Source organism: Prionailurus bengalensis, chromosome A3 (genome assembly GCF_016509475.1).
Source record: "Prionailurus bengalensis isolate Pbe53 chromosome A3, Fcat_Pben_1.1_paternal_pri, whole genome shotgun sequence".
Lineage (NCBI taxonomy): Eukaryota > Metazoa > Chordata > Mammalia > Carnivora > Felidae > Prionailurus > Prionailurus bengalensis.
This window is the reverse complement of record NC_057354.1, coordinates 63,039,198-63,062,443: the sequence shown is the minus strand read 5'-3', so window position 1 is coordinate 63,062,443 and position 23,246 is coordinate 63,039,198. Positions and strand designations below refer to the sequence as shown.

Genomic DNA, 23,246 nt, shown 5'->3' with positions numbered 1-23,246 from the left:
GGTTAAATGGCAAGGTTGAGGGAGTTTGACAAAGGCCCAAAACTGGGTTCTCCAGAGCTAGGGGCAGGGAACATCCAACCCATCTCCATTTACTCGGCATTTACTGTGCTGACTTGGGCTCTCTCAGGAAGGAGACTTGACCAGTGGCCTTACTCTAGAGGGCATCTTCCCCATGACAGTTTAGAATCAGACTGTCTAATCCATGGTCTGAAGCAGTTTTCAAGGTTGGCATCTGGAACAAGTCAATGTTGGCATTTTCATTTTAATCAGTACGGTTGAAGAAGTCCTCGAAGCCTGGGACTTAACGTGGATCCAGTCCACTGTGTGAAGCCTGTGTCTTTAACTGCTAGCCCCGAGATGGGCCTCGTCACAGAGGTGGGAAAGAAGATGGGCGGCGGGGCTGTGGGGCTCCCCATGCTCACCTCAAGAGCGTCAGCAAGTAAGGTCTCCCGTTAGCCAGGTGCCTGCCTTGGCAGGAGAGCCCTGATGCGGCTGGGGCAGTAACAAGAGGAAATCCCCACTGCAGCAGCCCTGAAGCCCTGTGTTTGCTCCCCTCCCCTACAACCAAGTTACCCATTCACAAGGGTGGAAGGCAAGGATTAACTAGTTCTAAATGCTGATTCGTTGGGTTTCCAACTCACTTCCAAATGACTGAATGCTTATGCCCCTTGTGTAGGCCTACCACAGATGTTAATGTGTACCGGTACACCTCAGCCATTTGAAGAGGCTTATTTCACGCTAGCCTTAGCTGTGTAGCCATTGGGAGCCAATGAATACTTCTCCCACACTGACTTCTTCCCTCCTCTGATTCCTGCAGCTCATGAGGTCCAGACCAGTCCATAGAGCACCTGATGTCTCATTGTTGCTTGAGTTTAAGCCTTCCCTTCCCTCTCAGACCACTACCTTCTTGAGGACGGGACTTGTCAGCTACTTGCCTTGCTTTTCCCACAGTGCTCAGCACGGTGCTGGCCACATAGCACACCCTCAGCACCTACGCCCTGACTGTCTGGTGAAGGGCCAGCTGCTCCAGGAAGCCTTCTCAGGTGCCCTCCCCACCTGCTGAGCAACCACTCACCTCTGCAGAGTCCTCTAGCGCCCGAGGCCCGGGCCCTACAGGCAAGCATGAGGGCTTGAAGTATTTGTCCAGGCTCAAATATTCTGTGTGCTCTTTCAAGGCATGCACTGTGCTCAGCAGTTGGGACCAACCGTGCACACAGATTTTTTAAGACAACAATTTCACTGAGATATGCCATACACGTGCCACATGAGTCAACTGCAGAAAGGGTACCATGCACCGGTTTTAGCATATTCATGGAGTTGTGCAGCCATCACCACAGTCGAGTTCAGCCATTTTCATCACTCCAAAAGAAACCCGTGCCCTTAGCAGTCCCCCTTCATTCTCCCTGTAGCAGTTTCCGGGGGCTGTTGTAACAAATTACCATAAACTTGGTGACCTAAAACAACAGCAGTTTCTGGTTTCACAAGGCCAGAAGTCCAACATTAAGGTGTCGACAGGGCCACACTGGAGGCTCTGGGGAAGAATCTTGCTCTAGGGAATTCCTTGCCTCTTCCAGCTTCCGGAGGCTGTCAGCATACCTTGGCTGCATCACTCCAGTCTTCTAGCTTCACATCACCACCTCCTCTGTGTGTCTGCTGTCTTTCTGCTCTCTCTTGTTAGGACATTTGTGATGGCATTTAGGGTCCACCCAGATCATCGAAGATTATTTCCTTCATCTCAACAACGTTAACTTAATCACATTTGCAAAGACCCTTTTTCCAAGTAAGGTAACATTCATGGGTTCCAGGGACTGGACATGAATATCTTTTGGGAAGCCAATTTTTGGCCTACCACACTGCCCATGCCCCCTGGCCCAAAATAATTCACATCCCACAAAATTTGCCAAATTAAAGTGTACAGGGGTGCCTGGGTGGCTCAGTCAGTTAAGCATCTGACTCTTGGTTTCGACTCAGGTCATGATCTTGTGGTTTTGTGGGTTCAAACCCCGCATCAGGCTCTGTGCTGACAGCATGGAGCCTGCTTGGGATTCTGTCTCTCTCCCTCTCTCTCTCTGCCCCTCCCCTGTTGCACCATCTCTGTCTCTCTCAAAATAAATAAAGAAACTTAAAAAAAATGTTTTTAAATAACTGCACAGGTGTACACATTTTAGTATATTCACAAGACTGTGCAACCATCACCACTATTAAATTCCAGAACACTTTCATCAGCCCAAAAAAGAAACATTATTTCTATCAGCAATCATTCCTCAATCTCCCTAGTCTCCAACTTCTGGCAACCACCAATCCACCTTTTGTCTCTATGATTTGCCTGTTCTAGATATTTCACGTAAGTGGAATTATATAATACACAGGCTTTTGTGTCTGGCTTCTTTCACTTAGCGTGTTTTCAAAGTTCCTCCGTGTTGTAGCATGCGTCACTACTTTATTCCTTTTTAAGGCTGAATAATCTTCCATTGTATGGATATACCACATTTTATTTATCCATTCATTGGTTGATGGACATTTTGACTGCTTCTGTGTATTGACTATTAGGAACATTCATGTACAAATTTTTGTGTGGACATATGTGCTTTATCTCTCTTAGGTATGTGCCTAGGAGTGAGCAAAACTTTGAGACTGTTTTCCAAAGTGGCTGCACCATTTTACATCCCCACCAGCAATGTCTGAGAGTTCCATCTTCTCCATAGCCTCACCAAAACTTATTACTTATTATCTGTCTTTTTTATTATAGTTCTCCAAGTGGTTGTGAAGTGGTATCTCACCATGGTTTTGATTTACATTTTTCTGATGGTCAACGATGTTAAGCATCTCTTCCCGTAATTTATTGGTCATTTGTGTATCTTCTCTGGAGAAATGTCTATTCAGATCCTTTGTATGTGTTTTCATTGGGTTATTTGTATTTTATTATTTCCGTTTTTTTAATGTTTATTTATTTGGGGGGCATGTGCATGCACACGCACGCGCGTGCGCGCGCGCACACACACACACACACACACACACACACACACACACACAAGCTGGGGAGGGCCAAAGAGAGAGGGAGAGAGAGAAGCCCAAGCAGGCTCTAAGCCTGGCTGGCCTGCATGGTCAGCTAAATAGTTCCTCTCCCCACTCCTGCCTCTCTTCACAAGGCATTTGGCCAGTAGAGATCTGGGTTGTTCTGGCTGAGGTGTCCTAGTCCAGGGCAAGGTAATAAAAGAGCAAACTTGGTGGGATGCATCTGGCCCTTCAAAGAGATTTAAATCCAACCAATTCTCCTCCTGCCCCCACCCAGCTTTTTCTCCCCTCCTTCTTCATCTTGCAGAGTCAGTATTTGGGCGGTTATAATTCTCTCTGGATCCACCTCTAGCCACATCGCACCAGCACTCCTTTATACCTCTGTCATGCCTGCCACTCTCCTGCCACTTCCTCAGCACGATTCATGACGAAATGGTGCAGGATGGGGGATATCTGTCCTGTTGGGTAGGGCAGGTGCAGCAGTCTGGCCTTCCTGGCGGCTTCTCTGGTCACTCTCGTGTGTTCTTTATGGAGCCAACCGGAGTGTTCCTGAGCTGCAGGCACAGATTTTGCTGGTGGACTGTGGCATTTCCAGTCCTTGCCTTGAGGAGACCGAAAGGGGAGCAGGCCGTAAATCAGAAGGTAGATTTTTGTGAAAGGTTTCACATAAGCCCACCTGCTGCACAATACCTGCTGCTTTGATTGTCTTTTGAAATATGGCCCCCAGCTGGGAGCTTTTCTTTGTGAATCAGAGTGATAAAGCCAAGTCTGACTTCATCTCCGTGGGGTGCCGGGGGTGTTTCTCCATTGCCTCCCTGTGGGGTAGGGACAGCTTCTGCACTGAGGCCCACTTAGCTCACTGCCACCACAGCTAACTGTGCAAACTAGGATCCGTTACCCCGCTTCCATGAGCATAACTTCCTCATTTGTTAAATAAGGATGCCTCCCTCCTAGTGGTGGGAGCGGTAAGGATCTGATAGGCCAGTATTCATTATTATCAACGGTAACCCTAGTTAACCATCTAGTGAATGCTTGCTTTGTGGCAGTCCCTATGTTATTAAATCAAGCGGCAGTAAAGGAAAAGATTTCATGATCTCCAGGGCCACACACTGGAATGTTCTGAGCCTCTGCTCTATGTTTAATCCCATGCCGGTCTTCGTGCGTATTTTCAGTTCTTTGAGGTTTGAAGGATGCCAATTAATTGTACCGTCTCCCCATACAGCTACTACACAGAGGGGTCAGGTAGAGATAAAAACAGATATTGTAGGGACGCCTGGATGGCTCAGTCGGTTAAGCGTCCCATTTCAGCTCAGGTCATGATCTCGCGGTTCATGGGTTCGAGCCCCGCATCGGGCTCTGTGCTGAAGCTCAGAGCCTGGAGGTTTTTTCAGATTCTCTGTCTCCCTCTCTCTCTGCTCCTCCCCAGCTCACACTCTGTCTCTCTTTCTCAAAAATAAATAAACATTAAAAAAAATGTTTTAATAATAAAAATAAAAAATAGAGATTGTATTGTAGGTAAAGGCTAGACCAACACATGGCCCAGACCTACAGCCAAAATGCACCTTTGCTCCCCACTTCCCTCCCATCCCCCTCCTCTTTTTCTGTTGCCCAAGTTAAATCCTGGTTCCAGGCTGCACAGGCAGCAGCCTAGGGAGCAGGGGCACTAAGGAGCAGTTGTCCCAGGGGATTGATTTGGGGATGGTGACATCAGTCTTTTAGCTGCTTCCATGAGTGTAGGCTCTTCTGGGTGTGTTCCAGGTAATACTGGCCCCGCTGCAGGGTCACCAACCCTGCTTATCTCACTGTGAAGACTTGCATGTCTAGAATGTTGGTGCTGTTTCCAAATCTGTGTTCCACAGGCACCGTGAAACATTTTGCCCATTCCTATTCTTCATAGCCACCTACAGCTCTGTGACTATACAAAAATGGGTCATTCTGAGCCCAGGATCCCTCACCTGTGAAGTAGGGATGGCAATATCCAACCGATAGGATGTTGAAGGAATGGACAGAAGATACTTGGTTAGGGCCTGGCACATAATGGGCCCTTGGGAGGCCATCCTGCTATGTCTGGTCCAGTACCCTGAGAACTCAAAGCTTTCAGTCCAGACTTGGAGGCTCCTCCCCGTGTGCTGAGCATGTCTCTTTGGGAGCCAGTGGTCAGGGCCAGGTCTATGTGCTGGAGTTGGAAATGTGGATTTGGGAAAAGATGAGGCCTCAACAGAAGTGGGTCCTCGAAAGACCAGCACTGGTGCATGGATGGATCCAAAGAGGTTCATTTTGTGGTGGGATTTCAATCCCATGTTTCAGACCTCCTCCAGGTTGGGGGCGGGAGGGCTGGGGTCGTTAGTGGAAGTGCCAACAACCCAGAGCCTGCCTTCAAATCCATATTTAGGACTGTCTAAGGCAAAATGATGAAGTAAGCAATGGCTCCCCCAAGGCACCTGCTTCCTCTTTCTGCACCCTAATCTACTCTTTCAGCGCCCTTTCCCAGCCAACTAGGAAGATGAGTGTCTGAAAATGAATTCAAAGAGGGCAGCAAAATGTGAGCCAAATCAGGCTCACCACCTTTTGTTGTACGGCTCGTAAACTACAAATGGTTTTTATGTTTTTAAATGGTTGGGGGGAAAAAACAAAAGAAGAATATTTTATGACATGTGAAAACCACATGACATTCAAATTTTACTGGAACATTAAAAGTTTACACATTGTCCATGGCTGCTTCCAGCAGAGTTGAGTAGTTGTGACAGAGACTTGAAGACCCCCAATGTCTGAAATATTTATTATCTGGCCTTTTAAGAAAACGTTTGTTGGGGTGCCTGGGTGGCTCAGTCGGTTAAGAGTCCGACTTCAGCTCAGGTCATGATGTCACAGTCTGTGGGTTCGAGTCCCATGTCGGGCTCTGTGCTGACAGCTCAGAGCCTGGAGCCTGCTTCGGATTCTGTGTCTCCCTCTCTCTCTGCCCCTCCCCTGCTCATGCTCTGTCTCAAAAAAAAAAAAAAAAGTTAAAAAAAAGAAAACGTTTGCTGATGCCCCACTCTAAAATGTTAAGAGATTTATGTGTTATGTGGTCAGCAAGATTTGCTTTCAGAGGGACAGGCAAACCAACAGAATCCAGGCATTGTGGCAGGCCTGCAGAGGAGACACTGGGTGGGGAGCTTTCCTGATTTCCTCCCAGTTACACTGGAGGGGCTGACAGGAGGTAAATGTCTAATCCTGCAGGCGGACTTGCTACTGACCACACTGGGCTAGGGGGCATGGAAATGGTGGGGTTCGGGCCTGTGACTCACTCTAGCTGTGTAGACAGCAGGACTCAGAAATGGGTTGGTAATCTCTGAGGAGCCTATCCCACCAGCCTCCCCATAGGCTGGTGGTAGTGATTAACTCGAGGCCCTTCGTGTTTAGAGTCCTTCAGAGCCTCCGTGGGGTGGCCCTGAGCAGCACATTCATCGTTTGCTTCTCTCTCGCTTCCACAGAATTTGCCTTCTGCCAGGTGGATGCCTCAATCGCACTGACTCTGGCCCTGGCTGTGCTGTGTGACCTGCTCCAGCAGTGGGACCAGCTGGCCCCCGGACTCCCAGTCTTGCTGGGATGGCTGTTGGGAGAGGGGGAGAACTTCGTGGTCCATGTAGAAAGCACACATCAGGTAATCCTAGGGTCTCAGGGCAGTGGTGGTGGGGGGGGGGGTGTCAGAGTGTCAAACCTGCTGAATGCAGCACATTAGGCTTACTTGGGCTTCAGGTGCCTGCTGAACGTGTGCTTCTGGATGCTTAGGTACGGATCAAGTATGGCTTAGGAAACTGTCTGAATGACATAGCAGCCTGCTAGATCCGCTGGGGGCCCTGGAGATGCTGGGGCAGCTCTCATGCTGGCTTTTTGGGTTCCAATGGTAAGTCTTCAGATCACTAGGGGAGAGGACTTTGAAAGAGACTCCTTGGTTTCCGAAGCCAGTGAGTGTGCTCCCGCACTCTCCAGCTGTCTCACTAAAGCCAGTACCCATATCTGCTCCACACCCAGGATACCCCTTGATCGCCTGACCCCAGTGGCCGACGGGACTGGCATTCCTGAGCTCCACAGGAAGGTAACAGCTGGAAAGACAGTTCTTGGCAGTCCACCACGCCAGGGCAGTGCACAGACAGCAGACTGAAATGCAACCCGAGTCTTCATGGGAAAAAGGGCTGTTTACTTAGCCTGGAGCTTTAGCCTAAGGGACAGGCTCCAGGTTTCCCACACATCTAGAGACTAAGGAGGTGCTCCCAGGGAATATAAGCAGGAGGTGACACCCTTGCATGCCCCCTTGGCCTTGCTACAGCTCCATGAGACCTCCCAGAAAAAGGAGCTTGGAGCCCCAGTTTTTACAACGGTTGCCCAGGGACACCTCTAGATCTCCTGGTCTGGAGGCCAGCAGGGATTACAATTGCCACCGCGCAGGACTGTATATATTTGCATACTTTATTTTCTTTTAACATTTTGATTTATTTTTGAGAGATAGAGACAGAGCATGAGCAGGGGAGGGACAGAGAGAGAGGGAGACACAGAATCTGAAGCAGACTCCAACCTCTGAGCGTTCAGCACAGAGCCTGATGTGGGGCTCAAACCCACCAACCATGAGATCATGACCTGAGCCAAAGTCAGACACTTAACCAACTGAGCCACCCAGGTGCCCCAATAGTTGCTGACTTTAAAAGCTGCCACCAAAGGATCTGGCTTCCAATCAGCCTGAAAATAGGTACTGAATGATATTCCTCCCCTTGGAACAGGTCTTGGCATTTTGTCAGCAACAGGGGAATATTAAGAATAAATCAGGTGGTTTAGACAATCAGAAAGGTTGAAGAGACAACCAAGAACTAGGGCAAGGTTCAGTGAGAAGTTTCATCACACATACGACCACTCCTTCAAGACTGAGAAAGGTCGCTGCTTTGCCTAATACATAGAAGCAAAGACAGAGTCCAGCAAAATGAAGAAACAGAGAAATATGTTCCAAATGGAAGAATAAGACAAAACCTCAGAAAAAGACCTTAATGATATGGAGATAAGTCATCTACCTGATAAAGAATTCAATGTATTGGTCATAGAGGAGCCTGGGTGGCTCAGTTGGTTAAGCATCCTGTCTCACTCTTGATTTCGGCTCAGATCATGATTTCACCATTCATGAGAAAGAGCCCCATGTCGGGCTCTGCACTGAGTGTGGAGCTTGCTTGGGATTCTCTCTCTCCCTCTCTCTCTGTGCCCCTCCCTTGCTTGCCTGCACACTCTCTCACTCTCTCTCTCTCAAAAATAAGTAAATAAACTTTAAAAAAAGAAGAAGAAAACTGGAAAAACTACAGATACGTGGCAGTTAAAAACATGTTACTAACAACTATTGGGTCATAGAAGAAATCAAAGGAGAAATTAAAACACCTAGAAACAAATGAAAACAGAAATAGGACATACCAAAATCTGTGGGATGCAGAAAAAGTGGTTTCTAAGAGGGAAGTTCAAGTGATAAATGCCTATTATCAAGAAACAAGAAAAATCTCAAATAAACAACCTAACTTTATACCTCGAGGAACCAGAAAAAGAAGAACAAACAAAACCAAAATTAGGAGGAGAAAGGAAATAATAAAGATCAGAGTGGAAAAAAATTAAGTAGAGACTAAAAAGACAATGGAAAATATCAATGAAACTAAAAGCTGGTTCTTTCAAAAGATAAAGTAGATAAATCTTTAGCTAGACGCACGAAGAAAAAGAGAGGGTTCAAATAAATAAAATCAGAAATGAAAGAGAAGAAGTTACAACTGATACCACAGAAATACAAAGGATCGTAAGAGACTACTCTGCCAACAAACTGGACAACTGAAAAAGAATGGATAAGTTCTTAAAAACTTGCAATCTTCCAAAACTGAATCATGAAGAAGTAGAAAATCTGAATAGACCAATTACTAGTAAAGAGATTGAATCAGCAATTAAAAACCTCCCAAGAAACAAAAGTCCAAGACCAGACGGCTTCACTGGTAAATTTTACCAAACATTCAAAGATTTAATACCTAGCCTTTCAAACTCTTCCAAAAAATTGAAGAGGAGGGAATGCTTCCAAACTCATTTTACAAATGATACCAAAACCAGATAAGGACACCACGAAAAAGAAAGAAAGAATGAGTGAAAGAAAATTACAGGCCAATATCCCTGATGAACATAGATGTAAAAATCCTCAACAAAATATTAGCAAACTGAGTTCAACAATACATTGAAAGGATCATATACCATAATCAAGTGGGATTTATTCCAGGGATGCAAGTGTGGTTCAACATCCACAAATTAGTCAATGTGATACCACAGTATTAACAAAATGAAACATAACAATTATGATCATCTCAATAGATGCAGAAAAGCATTTGACAAAATTCAATATCCATTTATGGTAGAAAATAATAATAATGAAGTGGATACAGAGGGCACATATCTTAACATAATGAAAGCCACATATGATAAATAGCTAATACTCAGTGGAAAAAAGCTGAACACTTTAAGATCAGAAACAAGACAAAGATACCCACTCTCACCACTTTTATGCAACATAGTCTTGGAAATGCTAGCCACAGCAATTATGCAAAAAAAAAAGGAAATAAAAGGCATATGGATTGGAAAGGAAGAAGTAAAACTGTCACTATTTGCAGATGACATGACACTATATATAGAAAATCCTAAAGACTCCACCAAAAAAAAAAAAAAAAAACTCTTTTAGAACAAATAAATGTGAATTTGGTAAAGTTGCAGGATACAAAATACAAAAACATGTTGCATTTCTATATGCTAATAACAAACTACCAGAAAGAAATAACAAGAAAATCCCATTTACACTTGCATAAAAAAGAATAAAATACATAGGAATAATTTATATTTCCCTGGGAATAAATTTAACCAAGGAAATAAAAGACCTATACACTGTAAGACTAAAAACTGTAAGATAGTGATGAAAGAAATTAAAGAAGACACAAATAAATGGAAAGATATTCCATGCTCTTGGATTAGAAGAATTAATATTGTTAAAATATCCTTCTGCCCAAAGCAGTCTACAGATTCAATGGAAATTGAAATCTGTCAATTTCCTATCAAAATTCCTATCAAAATTCCAATTCCTATCAAAATTCCAATGGTATTTTTCACAGAACTTGAACATATATTTTAAAATGTATGGGAACCACCAAAGACCCCAAATAGCAAAGCAATCTTGAGAAAGAAGAACAAAGCCAGAGATATTATGTGCTTTGATTTCAAACTATACTACAAAACTATAGTAATCAAAACAGAATGGCATTGGCACAAAAAGAGACACAGAGATCAGTGGAACAGAATGGAAAGCCCAGAAATAAACCCATGTATGTGTATTTTTTGACAAAGGAGGCAAGAATATACAATGAGGACTGGATAATCTCTTCAATAAAAGGTGTTGGGAGAACTGGACAGCTACCTGCAATGAATGAAACTGGACCACTTTCTTACTCCATACACAAAAATTAACTCAAAGTGGATTAGAGATTTGAATATAAGACCTGAAACTATATGGGGCGCCTGGGTGGCTCAGTCAGTTGAGGGTACGACTTCGGCTCAGGTCATGATCTCGCGGTTTGTGGGTTCGAGTCCTGCATCGGGCTCTGTGCTGACAGCTCAGAGCCTGCAGCCTGATTCAGATTCTGTGTCTCCCTGTCTCTCTGCCCCTCCCCCACTCCCACTCTGTCTCTCTCTCTCTCTCTCCTTCAAAAATAAATAAACATTAAAAAAAAATAAAAAGACCCGAAATTATAAACTTCTAGAAGAAAACACAGGTGGTAAACTCCTTGACATCAGTTTTAGTGATATTTTTGTGACTGACTCTAAAGGCAAGAGAAAAAAAGCAAATACGAACAAGTGGGACTACATCAAACTAAAAAGCTTCTGCACAACAAAGGAAACCATCAACAAAATGTTAACAGAACTTACTGAATGGGAGAAGATATTTGCAAATGATACATCCAATAAGGAGTTAATATCCAAAAAATAATAATAAAGAACTCATACAACTCAATAATAACAACAAATCTGATTAAGGGGCACTTGGGTGGCTCAGTCAGTTAAGCATCTGATTCTTGACCTCAGCTCAGGTCTTGATCTCAGGGTCATGGGTGTGGGCCCCACACTGGCTCTATGCTGACTTTTAAAAATCTGAAAACTCTGATTAAAAAAATGGGCAGAGGATCTAGACATTTTTCCAAAAGAGACATACAGGTGGGCAACAGAAACCTGAAAAGATATTCAACATCACTATCATCAGGGAATTGCAAATCAAAACTACAATGAGCTACCACTTTACACCTGTCAGAATGCCTATTATCTAAAAGATAAGAAGTTATTGTTGGCGAGGATGTGGAAAAAAGAGAACTCTCATACCCTGTTTGTGGGAATGTAAATTGGTGAGCCACTAAGGAAACGTATGGAGGTTCCTCATAAAATTAAAAATAGAACTACCACGTGATTTAGCAATTCCACTGCTGAGTATCTATGCAGAGAAAATGAAAACATGGGCACCTGGCTGGCTCAAATGGTAGAGCGTGCAACTCTTGGTCTTGGAGTTGAGAGTTTGAGACCCACGATGACCCTACTCTTAAAAAATAGGGCTGCCTAGGTGGCTCAGTCGGTTGAGCGTCCGACTTCCACTTGGGTCTCATGTTTTGTGAGTTCGAGCCCTGCATAGGGCTCTCTGCTGTCAGCTTAGAGCCCACTTTGGATCCTCTGTCCTCTTCTCTTTCTGCCCCTCCCCGCTTGCACTCTTTCTCTCTCTCTCTCTCAAAAATTAATAAACATTCAAAAATAAATTAACAAAGAAAATATTGGGGCACCTGGGTGGTTCAGTTGGTTAAGCATTCAACCCTTGATTTCGCCTCAGATCATGATCTCATAATTCGTGGGATTGAGCCCCACGTCGGGCTCCACACTGACAGCATGGAACCTGCTTGCGATTCTGTTTCTCCTCTCTCTCTGCCCATCCTCCCTGCGCACGCATGCATGGTATCTCTCCCAAAATAAACAAGCATTAAAAAAAAAAAAAGTACAGACTCCCAATTATAAGATAAATAAGTCATGGGGATTCCTGTATAGCATGTAGAATATAATCAGTAAGATATTAACTCTGTAGGGTGACAGATGGTAATTAGACTTACTGTGGTGATCATTTTACCATGTATACAAATGTCATTATGTTGTACACCTGAGACTAGTGTAATATTCTATGTCAGTTATATCTCAATAGAAGGGAAAAAAAAGAAAGGAAGAGGCCCCTTGGAAGTTGAGTGTTTAATTATGGAGAATGTTTATTAGTCAGCACTGGAATAGCTAACGGCTCCCCACGGTTAGGTCTGAAGGTGAAACATTTGCAGAGAGTCAGGGTCCTTCCGGGTATTTGCTGCTTAGAGAAAACTATTAGCCCCCTCCAGGTGAGTCAACAGATAGGGAAACTGAGGACCAAGAGAAGCAGCAAAAGCATCTTGTCAACTGAAATTTGTATCCGTCCACCAGTGTCTGACTCAGCTGGCCCTCTTGGCATACCCAACAGGCCAAGAGCTGAAAAAGCAGCCTGTTTATGGGAAATGTGGAGACAAGATTAAGTGTCTGTAAGAAAATAACCTTGAAAGTCCCCAGCCTTATAGAAATTTGGTTCCATATTCAGAGTAGTGCCTCATATTTGGTAATCCTTTGCTGTTTCTTCTGCTGAGATTTCTCCTCCTCCCCCTCTCTCCAACTTCTAGAGGCACCTTTGGTTCTAGGGCCCACTCCCATGTCGAGGTTCCCTTTTCAACAGCAGGCCCCCAAAATATCTTGACTTGAAACCACAAACACATCTTTATCAAAGGTCATGTTAAGTCTGGGGAAGAAAATTCCTCCCTGGTGGAGAAGTACGGCGAAATGAAAATAGAAAGTGACCTTCTCAGCTGCGAGTGGCATGTATATATGGGTGCTGACAGGCAAGAGTGGGCCTTCCCTCAGGAGGGGGAGGGGACATACCTCCTCTGAGTCTGGCCAGACTCTGGTCTGGATTGGAGCCTGTCGACATCCCCTGTAATGTTGACTTTGGGCTTTGTCATTCAATCTAGGTGGAAGACTACCTGTTTGAAAAAGCAGAAATCAACTTTTGGGCTGAGACCCTGACCTTCGTGAAGTACCTCTACAAGCACCTCTCCCATCTCCTCTCCAAGTCCAGCTGGTGTCCCCTCAGCCCTGAAAGCCTCCGTCATCTTCACAGGACAGCATCAGAGCAGTGCCACCTCCTTTCCCAGCTCTTCAGAGAACTGCCACCAACTGCTGAGTTTTTGAAGACGGTGGAATTCACAAGACTGCGCATTCAGGAAGAAAGAACTTTGGCTTGCCTGAGGCTGCTGGCCTTTCTGGAAGGAAAGGAAAGGGAAGACACCCTTGTTCTCAGTGCTTCGGACTCTGTTGCAGAAACGAATCCATTCACTCTTGCAAGAACAGAAACAGCTTGTTGAAGAAAGAAGACTTTTGGGGGTGGGGGGGTGCGGATTATTCCCCCACTAAATCTGCAGGAAACGTGTTGAACATAAATTCAAATATTTTCTCCCCTTCATGAGTCTAGGCTTCTGTCCCTTCCTACAAAGGAATTTTTCTTCAGCTCACTCATTCAGGGGAGCCTGGTTTATTGCAGCTACTGTAGGAAGTGCGGCTACCACATTGAATATTTACTCTGTTCCCAGGTGCAGGCCACCTGCGGACCTGAATTCGCCTTTTTCTTCCCCCACAGCCTCTAACGTCCAGGCATAGTCAGCCCACATTTTCTGTGAATTGACTGTACAGAACTAGGTTTTAGCTCGTGACTTTCTCTCCTCTTTCCCACTGAATAGCAGAGCTGGATTAGTTGGCAAACAGCCCACTGGGTCAGAACTCTAAATTTTATTCCATTTTAGCTACAGCAGAAGTATGTTCCAAATGTTGGATCCTGGGAAAATTATAGATCTACTTCATAGAGATGGTTTTGTTTTTACCATCTACATGTTCAAGTCCTGCAGCGACCTGCACATGACGTCTGATTTATTAAAAGAGCTCCTACCCACCAAAAGTGTTTCTGGCAATGCTAGGAAACTTCGATGTTGCCACCCAGTGAAAGCATAGACCCTTGGCTGTGAGAAGGAAATCCAGGGAAAGAAAAGCCAGAATAAATGACTTGTTTTATTCCTACGCTGTTTACGGTCATTTTCTTGGTGGCAATAAAGATTCTCATTTAAGATGTCAGAAAACACAATTATCCATTTCAGTGTTTGAATCTAGCAACCTTAAGGTTTTTCTGCCTTTTCCAAGCCCAACCCAGCCCTCTGCCTCAGACACCCAGCAGGTGTCGCTCTTGCATACATTTTTGCTTCATTGGCTTGCCATTTTTTTCCTTCTCATTTCAGAATGAGTGTTATCCACAGACAGCTATCTTGAAATTCATAGCTTGGATTGGTCAGAGCCTCATCCATATTCATTTTTCATCCTGGTTATCAGAATGATACCAGCTTTTAGGGACTGTAAATATTTTTAAATACTTCTCAGGTGAGCAATCACTTGGAACTACGTTATTGATGTTTGACGGTCTGAAGGGGCAGTTTAAAAGAGAGAAGGTTTGATATCATTTCCTACTGCAGAAAAGCTCGTATTTCAAATGTGTTTCTCTTTAAAAAAAAAAAAAACACCTAACACTAAAAACACAGCCATACTGGAAGTACAGAAAAATAGCTCTGTTAGGAAAAGGCAAGGAAAGGAGTAAACTTAGAATCCAAAGTTTTGTCCTAAAGAGAACAGGAAATTCCCTAGGTAGTTTTGGACTATTCGGCTCAAAATGTGTTTTTTTTGTGATCCTGAATTAATTAGGATCCTGTGTAGCCCACACTTGATGGAAAGTTGCCAGTCTAACATTTCTTTTTGTTCTGAGAAGGACTGACTGGGTCAGAAGTCAGGAAATTGTTGGCATAATGCAGTGATGACCATGGTTCAATAACTATGAAACTGGCCCCAGTAAAGCCCAACTCATTGGAAACGGCCAGCGTTCCTTTTCTCTCCATTTAAAATGAAATAAAAGCAGATACATAATAATAAAAGCACCTTATACCAGCAGGTGCTCTTTACCAAAACATGTACCATAGCGTATGTACATGTTATCTCTAGGATCCTTCTACCAAGCCTGCAAAGTGGGTGTTCTCATGGCTGCAGACTGGGAATTACCCCAGATTTTGATGATGGCTGGCTGTGGCCAGCCTGGGAGGACAGGAGGGACAGAAGTTTCTACTGGTTTTATATCTGAAATCTTAATACTGACCTACAAGAGCAGTGAAATGGCTGTTTCACACTTGCCTGATGCATTCCCAGGGGAATCTTAGAATACTACTATCAGAGCAAACCTCAGACTCCATGTTTGGGGTCATTTCAACAAAGAACAAAACAGAACAGTTGGGGTTCTTGAGTGCTCTGGGCTGTGTCAGCCACAGCTGCCTGGGGGCCAGTACAGGCTGGGTGGTGCAATCACCCAGATTGAAGCAATCCCCTCTTCCGGGGTCATTGCTCTTGGCTCCAAGCTAGACGGTCCAAGATTTGGTGTCCCTCAGGTCTGCATGCATGATCCTGTGGACCTCTACCCATCTGGCCACAGTCCAGAGACCCGGCTGTCTCCATTTTTATGCTTTGTCAATTTATTTTAATAAATGATATGGATTTATACCTGTACATCTTTTACACACCTTAACAGATAACACATTTGCACCTTGACAAGGGTGAGAGATGAGTAAAGCAGGAATTATCTTAGTTTTACAAGGAAACGCAAGTACCAAAGAGATTATGTGATTTGCTTGAGACCACATGACTTGGAAAGGGCAGCGCCTGAACGCCAGCCCTGGGTTTCTGGTCCTAAAGTGCTTGCAGCCCACTGCAGACTGTAGCTCTCTGAGTGGGTGCTTAGGGAGTGACAGCAGGGGGAACTGCATGCAAACTGAACTCTGAGGCGTCAGTTCCCTGAGTGACAGGGCTGATGGCTTATTCCCCCACTTCCAGGTTAACGAATGGAAATGACCAAGAGGAAACAAGAAATAACCTCAATTTGGGAAAGGGGGCGTGGGTTGCTTCCTTCCCTAGAGGGAACTGGGCCTTCCAACTTAGGCCCAAATGCAGCCTAAGCTACCAGGTGTGCGAGATCATGGGCCCGCTCCAGGTTTTGGCAGCATATGTTTAGACGAGTGATAAGTGTCCTGGCCCAGACCCCACATCTGCCCGACCGGGCTGTCAGCGGCTTTTGCCTAACTGGGCGCTAGGGGGGGCTGTCTGCCCCGTACCCTTGAGGGGGCCCCTTGGCAAAGGCATTACCCAGAGCAGGGCTTTGGGGTGTGGGACTGGTGGGAGGGGGGAAAAAAGAGGGCAAGCCCACCTTGAGCGTCCTCGACGCCCTGTACTGCCTGGGCAGTTGGCCGGCCTCAGCCCGAGCCTGCGGCTCACGACGAGCTAAGGCAGGGCGCGGCGCCCCCAACGGCCAGGGAGGAAAGGGACGTGGAGGGCACGCCCGGCCACGGCCGCGGCGGCCGGGGAGCCTCAGCCGGCAGCTGCACCCCATCCCCTGGGAGGGCTGGGGAAGGCCGAGCTGACCGGCGGACAGACGGGGTGGCGGGAAGTCGCCTCCAGGCCTGCGCAGCTCTCCTGGCCTTTCCTCCCGTCCTCCCAGCCGGCTCCCCCGCCCGGGACGCCCCGCGCCACTCCGCGCCTTTGGCCCTAGCTCAAGGTCTTGTGATGTGATTAGCAAAGCCAGCGCCTTGTCCTCAGACACTCAGCCCTGCCCTGCAGGCCCCGGCGCTCAAGCCCTGTTTACTGCAGCCTGGGCGGGGACGGGGGCGGAGAAACGGGCCCAGGCTCCTCCGGGCGAGACTGCCGCGGCAGCCGCCCGCGTGGCCGCTCCCGCCCCCACCCCCACCGCGCCTCCACGTGCAATCGGGATGGAGCCACCACCCACCGGACGCAGGCCCAGAGCCCCCGCCTCCCGGCCCAAGCACCCTTTGCAAGCCAGCCGGGCCGCACGGACGGTTGCAATATTCTTGCATTTTGCAATTCCCGCGCCCAGTATAAAACCGAGAGTGGGAGATAAAAGCTTCGCAATTTTGCCTAGCAGGATCCGGCGCGAGGAGACACGTCCAGGGCTGCAGAACTCTGGTCACTTTAAACGTGCAGTGGATTTCCAACAGGGCAGCCCCAGAGAAGAGGAGCCTTATCTTCCCGCCGCCACCCAGCAGCACCCAACAGGGCCGAGCTCTCCACGCCGCCCCGGGCGCCCCGGCAGCCTGCCCCGCCCCACGGCCTCCCGCCCCCTCCCCCGGAGAAAAAAAATTGGCGGCGGCCAATGGGAGGCCACGAAGGCGCTTGACGTCCGCGAGCCGGCGGGCGGCGTTGCCTGGAGACCCCGGCGGGGTCAGCGTTCAGTCCCCTCCTCCGGCACGCCCGCCTAGCCGCTGCCGCGCTCCCGGGCTCTATATAGGGCGCGCGCTCGCGGGCCGCGGAGTTCCAGCAGTCCGCGAGCTGTCGTCGGCTCCGCGCGGGGGGGGGCGGGCCGGGCACCCCGGGGCGCGGAGGAGCGCTGTTTGCTTCTCCTTTCCCCCCACTCCGCACTCCCGGGCACCCTCAAGCCAGTCCACGCTGCTTCCCTCTTCCTCTTGTCTCGTACCCCGGCAAACTTTCGGTTCCTCCCCCGCCCCTCACCCGTTATTCGTCGTGGCTCGAGCCCGGCCGCGCCGCCCCGAGGGCTCCTCCGGACCTCCCTGCTGCCTGCAGCGCCGACCATTACAGGATCCAGAAACATGTCGACCACACTTCTGTCCGCCTTCTACGATATCGACTTCTTGTGCAAGGTACGCGAGGGAGCAAGGAGGGAGTAAAGCGGGCAGGCAGGAAGCCCCTCGAGTTTTCAGACTTTGCCTCTGCCCTCGGCTTTTGGGGCACCCATCCCCACCTTGACTTCGGGGTCGGGAAAAATCCTGGAGTTTGCTGTAGTGTGTGCTCGTGCCTTGTGGGCGGGGAGAAGGAGCTGGGAGGAAGGGCAGGGGGGAGCCGCTGTCGCTGTTTAGTTCCTCCGGCGCCGACCGCGCCACGCTGCCCGGGGCTTCCCGGACGGGGTTTGCGCCGCCCAGACTGGCGGCCCACGGGCTGAGGATCACATGTCGAAACCGAGCGCGGCCTGGGGTGGGAGTCGGCTCCTCCCAACGCGAACATGATTCTTTTGCGCGTGTAGGGGCGGAGGGTGGGGGCCGAATCGAAATCTGCAAAAAGGAAGAAGAATCAGAAGGCTTGGAAGTTCCTCTGCAACTCGCCCCAACTCTTCCCTCCCTTTCCATATTTCATCCCGTCCTCGCCCCCCTCCTTTTGGCAGACGGAGAAATCCCTGGCCAACCTCAATCTGAACATGCTGGACAAGAAGGCGGTGGGGACGCCCGTGGCCGCCGCCCCTAGCTCGGGCTTCACACCGGGCTTTCTCCGACGGCACTCGGCCAGCAACCTGCACGCACTCGCCCACACCGCGCCTAGCCCCGGCAGCTGTTCGCCCAAGTTCCCGGGCGCGGCTAACGGCAGCAGCTGCGGCAGCGGGGCTGCGGGCGGCCCGGCCTCCTACGGCACTCTCAAGGAGCAGTCAGGGGGCGGCGGCACGGCCCTGCTGAACAAGGAGAACAAATTCCGGGACCGCTCATTCAGCGAGAACGGAGAGCGGAGCCAGCACCTCTTGCACCTGCAGCAGCAGCAGCAGCAGCAGCAGAAGGGGGGCGGCGGCTCCCAGATCAACTCCACGCGCTACAAAACTGAGCTGTGCCGGCCCTTCGAGGAGAGCGGCACGTGCAAGTACGGCGAGAAGTGCCAGTTCGCTCACGGCTTCCACGAGCTGCGCAGCCTGACCCGGCACCCGAAGTACAAGACGGAGCTGTGCCGTACCTTCCACACCATCGGCTTCTGCCCCTACGGCCCGCGCTGCCACTTCATCCACAACGCCGACGAGCGGCGGCCCGCGCCGTCGGGGGGCGCCTCCGGGGACCTGCGCGCCTTTAGCGCGCGTGACGCGCTGCACCTGGGCTTCCCCCGGGAGCCGCGGCCCAAGCTGCATCACAGCCTCAGTTTCTCGGGCTTCCCGTCTGGCCACCACCAGCCCCCCGGGGGCCTCGAGTCGCCACTGCTGCTCGACAGCCCCACGTCGCGCACGCCGCCGCCACCGCCCTCTTGTTCCTCGGCCTCCTCCTGCTCCTCGTCCGCTTCGTCCTGCTCCTCGGCCTCAGCGGCCTCCACGCCATCAGGCGCCCCGACGTGCTGTGCCTCGGCGGCAGCTGCGGCCGCGGCAGCGCTTCTGTACGGCACCGGGGGCGCCGAGGACCTGCTGGCGCCGGGCGCCCAGTGCGCGGCCTGCTCGTCGGCCTCGTGCGCCAACAACGCCTTTGCATTCGGCCCAGAGCTGAGCAGCCTCATCGCGCCCCTCGCCATCCAGACGCACAACTTTGCCGCGGTAGCCGCGGCGTACTATCGCAGCCAGCAGCAGCAGCAGCAACAGCAGGGCCTGGTGCCCCCCGCGCAGCCTCCGGCGCCGCCCAGCGCGCCCCTCCCTGCCAGTTCTGCCGCGCCGCCCTCACCGCCCTTCAGCTTCCAGCTGCCGCGCCGCCTGTCCGAGTCTCCCGTGTTCGACGCGCCCCCTAGCCCCCCGGACTCGCTGTCTGACCGCGACAGCTACTTGAGCGGCTCCCTGAGCTCCGGCAGCCTCAGCGGCTCCGAATCTCCCAGCCTCGACCCCGGCCGCCGCCTGCCTATCTTCAGCCGCCTGTCCATCTCCGACGACTGAGGCAAGAGGGCGCCAGCGAGGAGGAGGAAGGGAAGGCTGTTCTGGGGATGTTGGAGGGCGCCCCTGCCGTCTCGACCCCCGTTAAGGGCGGGGTGGGGGAGGCACGGGAGTGGGGTTGGTGATAGGCCCTGAGCAGACTGCGGGCCGCACCGAGCACTTGGACTCGAACTTGTGTGCCGGGAGGGGCCTCCACCCCTCCCCTTTCGGTTTCCTCTTTTTTTTTTTTTTTTTTTTTTAATTTTTATTATTACGAAGTTTCGTTCTTGTTGAGCAAAAAAGCCAACGAACTTTTGTATTGATGAACAAAATATTCACAACAGGGCAGTTGTGATGCGAACAGAACAAAGAACCAAACACTTAAACTTTTAGGTCTCCTATGAGTTTGGGACTTTAGGAAAAAAAAAAAATCAACCCAGCACCAGCAGCTACCAACCACCATTCCATATCTTCACTTGAAAGCATTAGTTACAGTCCAGATGTGGGAACTCTTATCTTGAGAGAAGTTCCTAATTGTCGTTTGTCTCAGACCAGTGTAAACAAACCAGCCAGCCACCACCTTGCTAAACTTATAAGCTTCTGGAATCCAGTATTCTACCAAGAATATGCCTTGATTGTAGTCTTCAGTGTGACAGGTTTTTGTTTGACACAACGTTCTATACGTCTGGGAAAAAAAAAAAAAAACCCTTGCATTCCAAAGTTTCATACCGGTTACTGGTTTTGTTGCCACCACTTAGTGGATGTTTAATTTTAGAACCATTTTTGTCTGCTCTTTCTGGAAGCCTTGGGCAGAGCTTAGTTTGTAATCGTTGGGGGAATAACTGCTGAATTTTTAGCTGTTTTGAGTTGATTCGCACCACTGCACCACAACTCAATATGAAAAAACTATTTAACTTATTTATTATCTTGTGAAAAGTATACATTGAAAATTTTGTTCATACTGTATTTATCAAGTATGATGAAAAGCAATAGATATATATTCTTTTATTATGTTAAATTATGATTGCCATTATTAATCGGCAAAATGTGGAGTGTATGTTCTTTTCACAGTAATATATGCCTTTTGTAACTTCACTTGGTTATTTTATTGTAAATGAGTAAAAAAAATCTTAATTTAAGAGATTGTATGTAATATTTATTTCATTAATTTCTTTCCTTGTTTACGTAAATTTTGAAAGATTGCATGATTTCTTCACAGAAATCTATCCTGATGCTGTGGAAGTAGTTTGAGGAATATCTTATGAGTTTTCTTAGAATGTATAATGGTTGTAGCCCATCCAACTTTAAAGAAAAAAAAAAGGTGACCACATACTTTACAATCAGGTTTAAATGTGGCATGCTTTTCTCATTCCAACTTTTGACATGAGCAAAAAAAACAAAAAACAAAAAAAACCCATGTTTGTTTGTTCGTTCCACCAATTCTACTGTGACATACTCTGCGTATAAAGACATGTAGCAATAATGGGGTGGGGGTAGTCTCACAGTGCCTTTGGAAGGGCCAGAACTTGCCTTAAATCTTCCTCAACCAAATAAGTATTTTTCTATTAGTGCTTGAGAGAATTTGAATGTAGGATGGGTTCAACTGCACAAAAGGAAAAGATATTTACCACTTTTTTTTATATAGATATAAAGTGAAGAGGCCACCTCTTAGTGCTAAAATGGTATGTAGTACATGAATATGCCTTGTTTCATTACAGAAGATTCCAAAACTTGTACTATTTTTTTGTGTGTGTGTGCGTAGAAAGGCAGGAATGCTTTCCTGGACAGTGGATGAATGAGCAGTAGCTTTAGTTTGTTTGTACGTAGGTACAGTTGGAGCACTATGTATGTATGGACTCTGGACTACTTTGACAGAAGTAGGTTTTTGAATGTAACAAGATAAGTCAACTTGAGTTGTAATATATTTTGGGGAAATCAGTTCACTACAGATTGTGGCTGTAAACATTGTACTGTAAATGTTTTGTAGTTTTCCCCCAATAAAATTTTTGGGAAAAAAGGTACTCGTGTGTAAGCCAGCTTTTTTTTTTTTCTTTTTTTTTTTTTTTTTAAACCAGAACATGGAGCCTCTTACCTTAATTACCACCACTTTTCTGGGCATTGCCCAGGCCTTGCAGGGGTTGGGAGCTAAGGTTTCCACGGGAGCTGGCAAGGTGAGAATTCAGAAAAGCCTGCCCCTATGTATGTTATAGCAAGCTCTTTTAGCTGAAAGAAAGTAATTATTTGGACTGTCAAGGGCATTAGTTAGCTGTTCCCCTTGGTAATAAGATGCATCCCAGTGTTGGCTGACTGGCTGGTGGCAGGCCCTGGCTGAAGGCCTGAGGGGGTGTGGCCCGCCTGTGAGTCACCAAGCGGATCACGTGTCTGCAGTGGCAGCTGAAGGTCCGATTTTTTTTTTTTTGCTGGGACACCCAGGGACCAGAACAGCTAGGGTGGGGAAGGGAGGAGGGTATCGAGGGCCACTAGAACGCTGAGCTGGAGAAGAGGGGGTTGGGTTACAAACTTTCTTGGGCTGGAGAACCAGGGTTTTGCCTCTACTTTGGGAAGGCTGGCTGTGTCCTTGTCCGGAGAGGAAGGAAAGGGGAGGAAGATTAAACAGGTCAAACTTATATCTGGGTAATGTTTGTTTATGCAGACAGCTTCCTCTGGGAGTGAGCACACACGTTATTTATGCAAAAGGATTTGTGTCTGCTTTAGGCGACTCTTAAGTGGCCAGAAAGCAAATTCAACCCAGGCCTCTAGAAAAAGGAAGAAAAAAGAAAGGGCACCAATTTGTCTGCTGATTCGCACACAATTGAACAAAACCTTGGTAACTTTTTTCCCCCTACAATCCCTTTTCGAAACTTCAAAAATCAGGTTCATAAATCAACTCACATTTTTCCCTTCTCCCTCCTCCCACCCCTCCCACCCCCCAGTTCAGACACTTCTTCCAAAGTAGGTAAAAGATTTAGCGATAGTTTGTTTTCTTATCTGCAACAGCTGGGCCCTATCAACCACTGCTTGCACCCCTGTGCGGGGGCTCCCGTGTCTCCCAGCTGAGCGGGCGGGCGGGTGGGTGGGGGAGGGGCGGTCTGGAGCCCGCCAGGCCTCGGGCAGCTGTTTCACGTTAACTGGAGCGTTTTGGTGCTTGGCTGCCAAAGGGGATGGGGAACAGTTTCAAAGTTCTCCCAGATGCCCGGCCCCTGGCTCAGGGCCTCAGCCGTGGGGGGGAGGGGAAGCCCGGGGCCGAGAAGGGCTCAGGCGGCAAGACCCTGCGGGCTCCCTGGCCTCTTCCCCATAAAGAATGTGCACTGGGAAGGAAAAGTCTAAAATGCGGTGCTATTTAGGCCAAGCTGCTTTCAAAGGCCTTGTTGCCACTTCATTCCAAAACTTATTTTTCTAAACAAGCACT

General features: G+C 48.2%; 2 protein-coding genes across 5 annotated transcripts in view; both read left to right on the top strand.

The window, feature by feature from the left end:
- THADA (THADA armadillo repeat containing) overlaps positions 1 to 14,217 on the top strand; it is a 330,878-nt gene extending 316,661 nt beyond the window's left edge. For all 4 annotated transcript variants that reach the window (XM_043603276.1, XM_043603274.1, XM_043603275.1 and 1 more), the window contains exons 37-38: positions 6,489 to 6,658; positions 13,119 to 14,217. In XM_043603276.1, coding sequence (XP_043459211.1) covers positions 6,489 to 6,658; positions 13,119 to 13,511 — 563 coding nt within the window. In that variant the 3' untranslated portion in view covers positions 13,512 to 14,217. The remainder of the gene's footprint in view (positions 1 to 6,488; positions 6,659 to 13,118) is intronic.
- Positions 14,218 to 17,051: 2,834 nt separating this feature from the next.
- ZFP36L2 (ZFP36 ring finger protein like 2) lies at positions 17,052 to 21,858 on the top strand. Its single transcript, XM_043603278.1, has 2 exons — positions 17,052 to 17,897; positions 18,416 to 21,858. The coding sequence occupies exons 1-2, from the start codon at positions 17,847 to 17,849 to the stop codon at positions 19,859 to 19,861; spliced, it is 1,497 nt and encodes a 498-aa protein (XP_043459213.1). The 5' UTR covers positions 17,052 to 17,846; the 3' UTR covers positions 19,862 to 21,858.
- Positions 21,859 to 23,246: the final 1,388 nt, after the last annotated feature.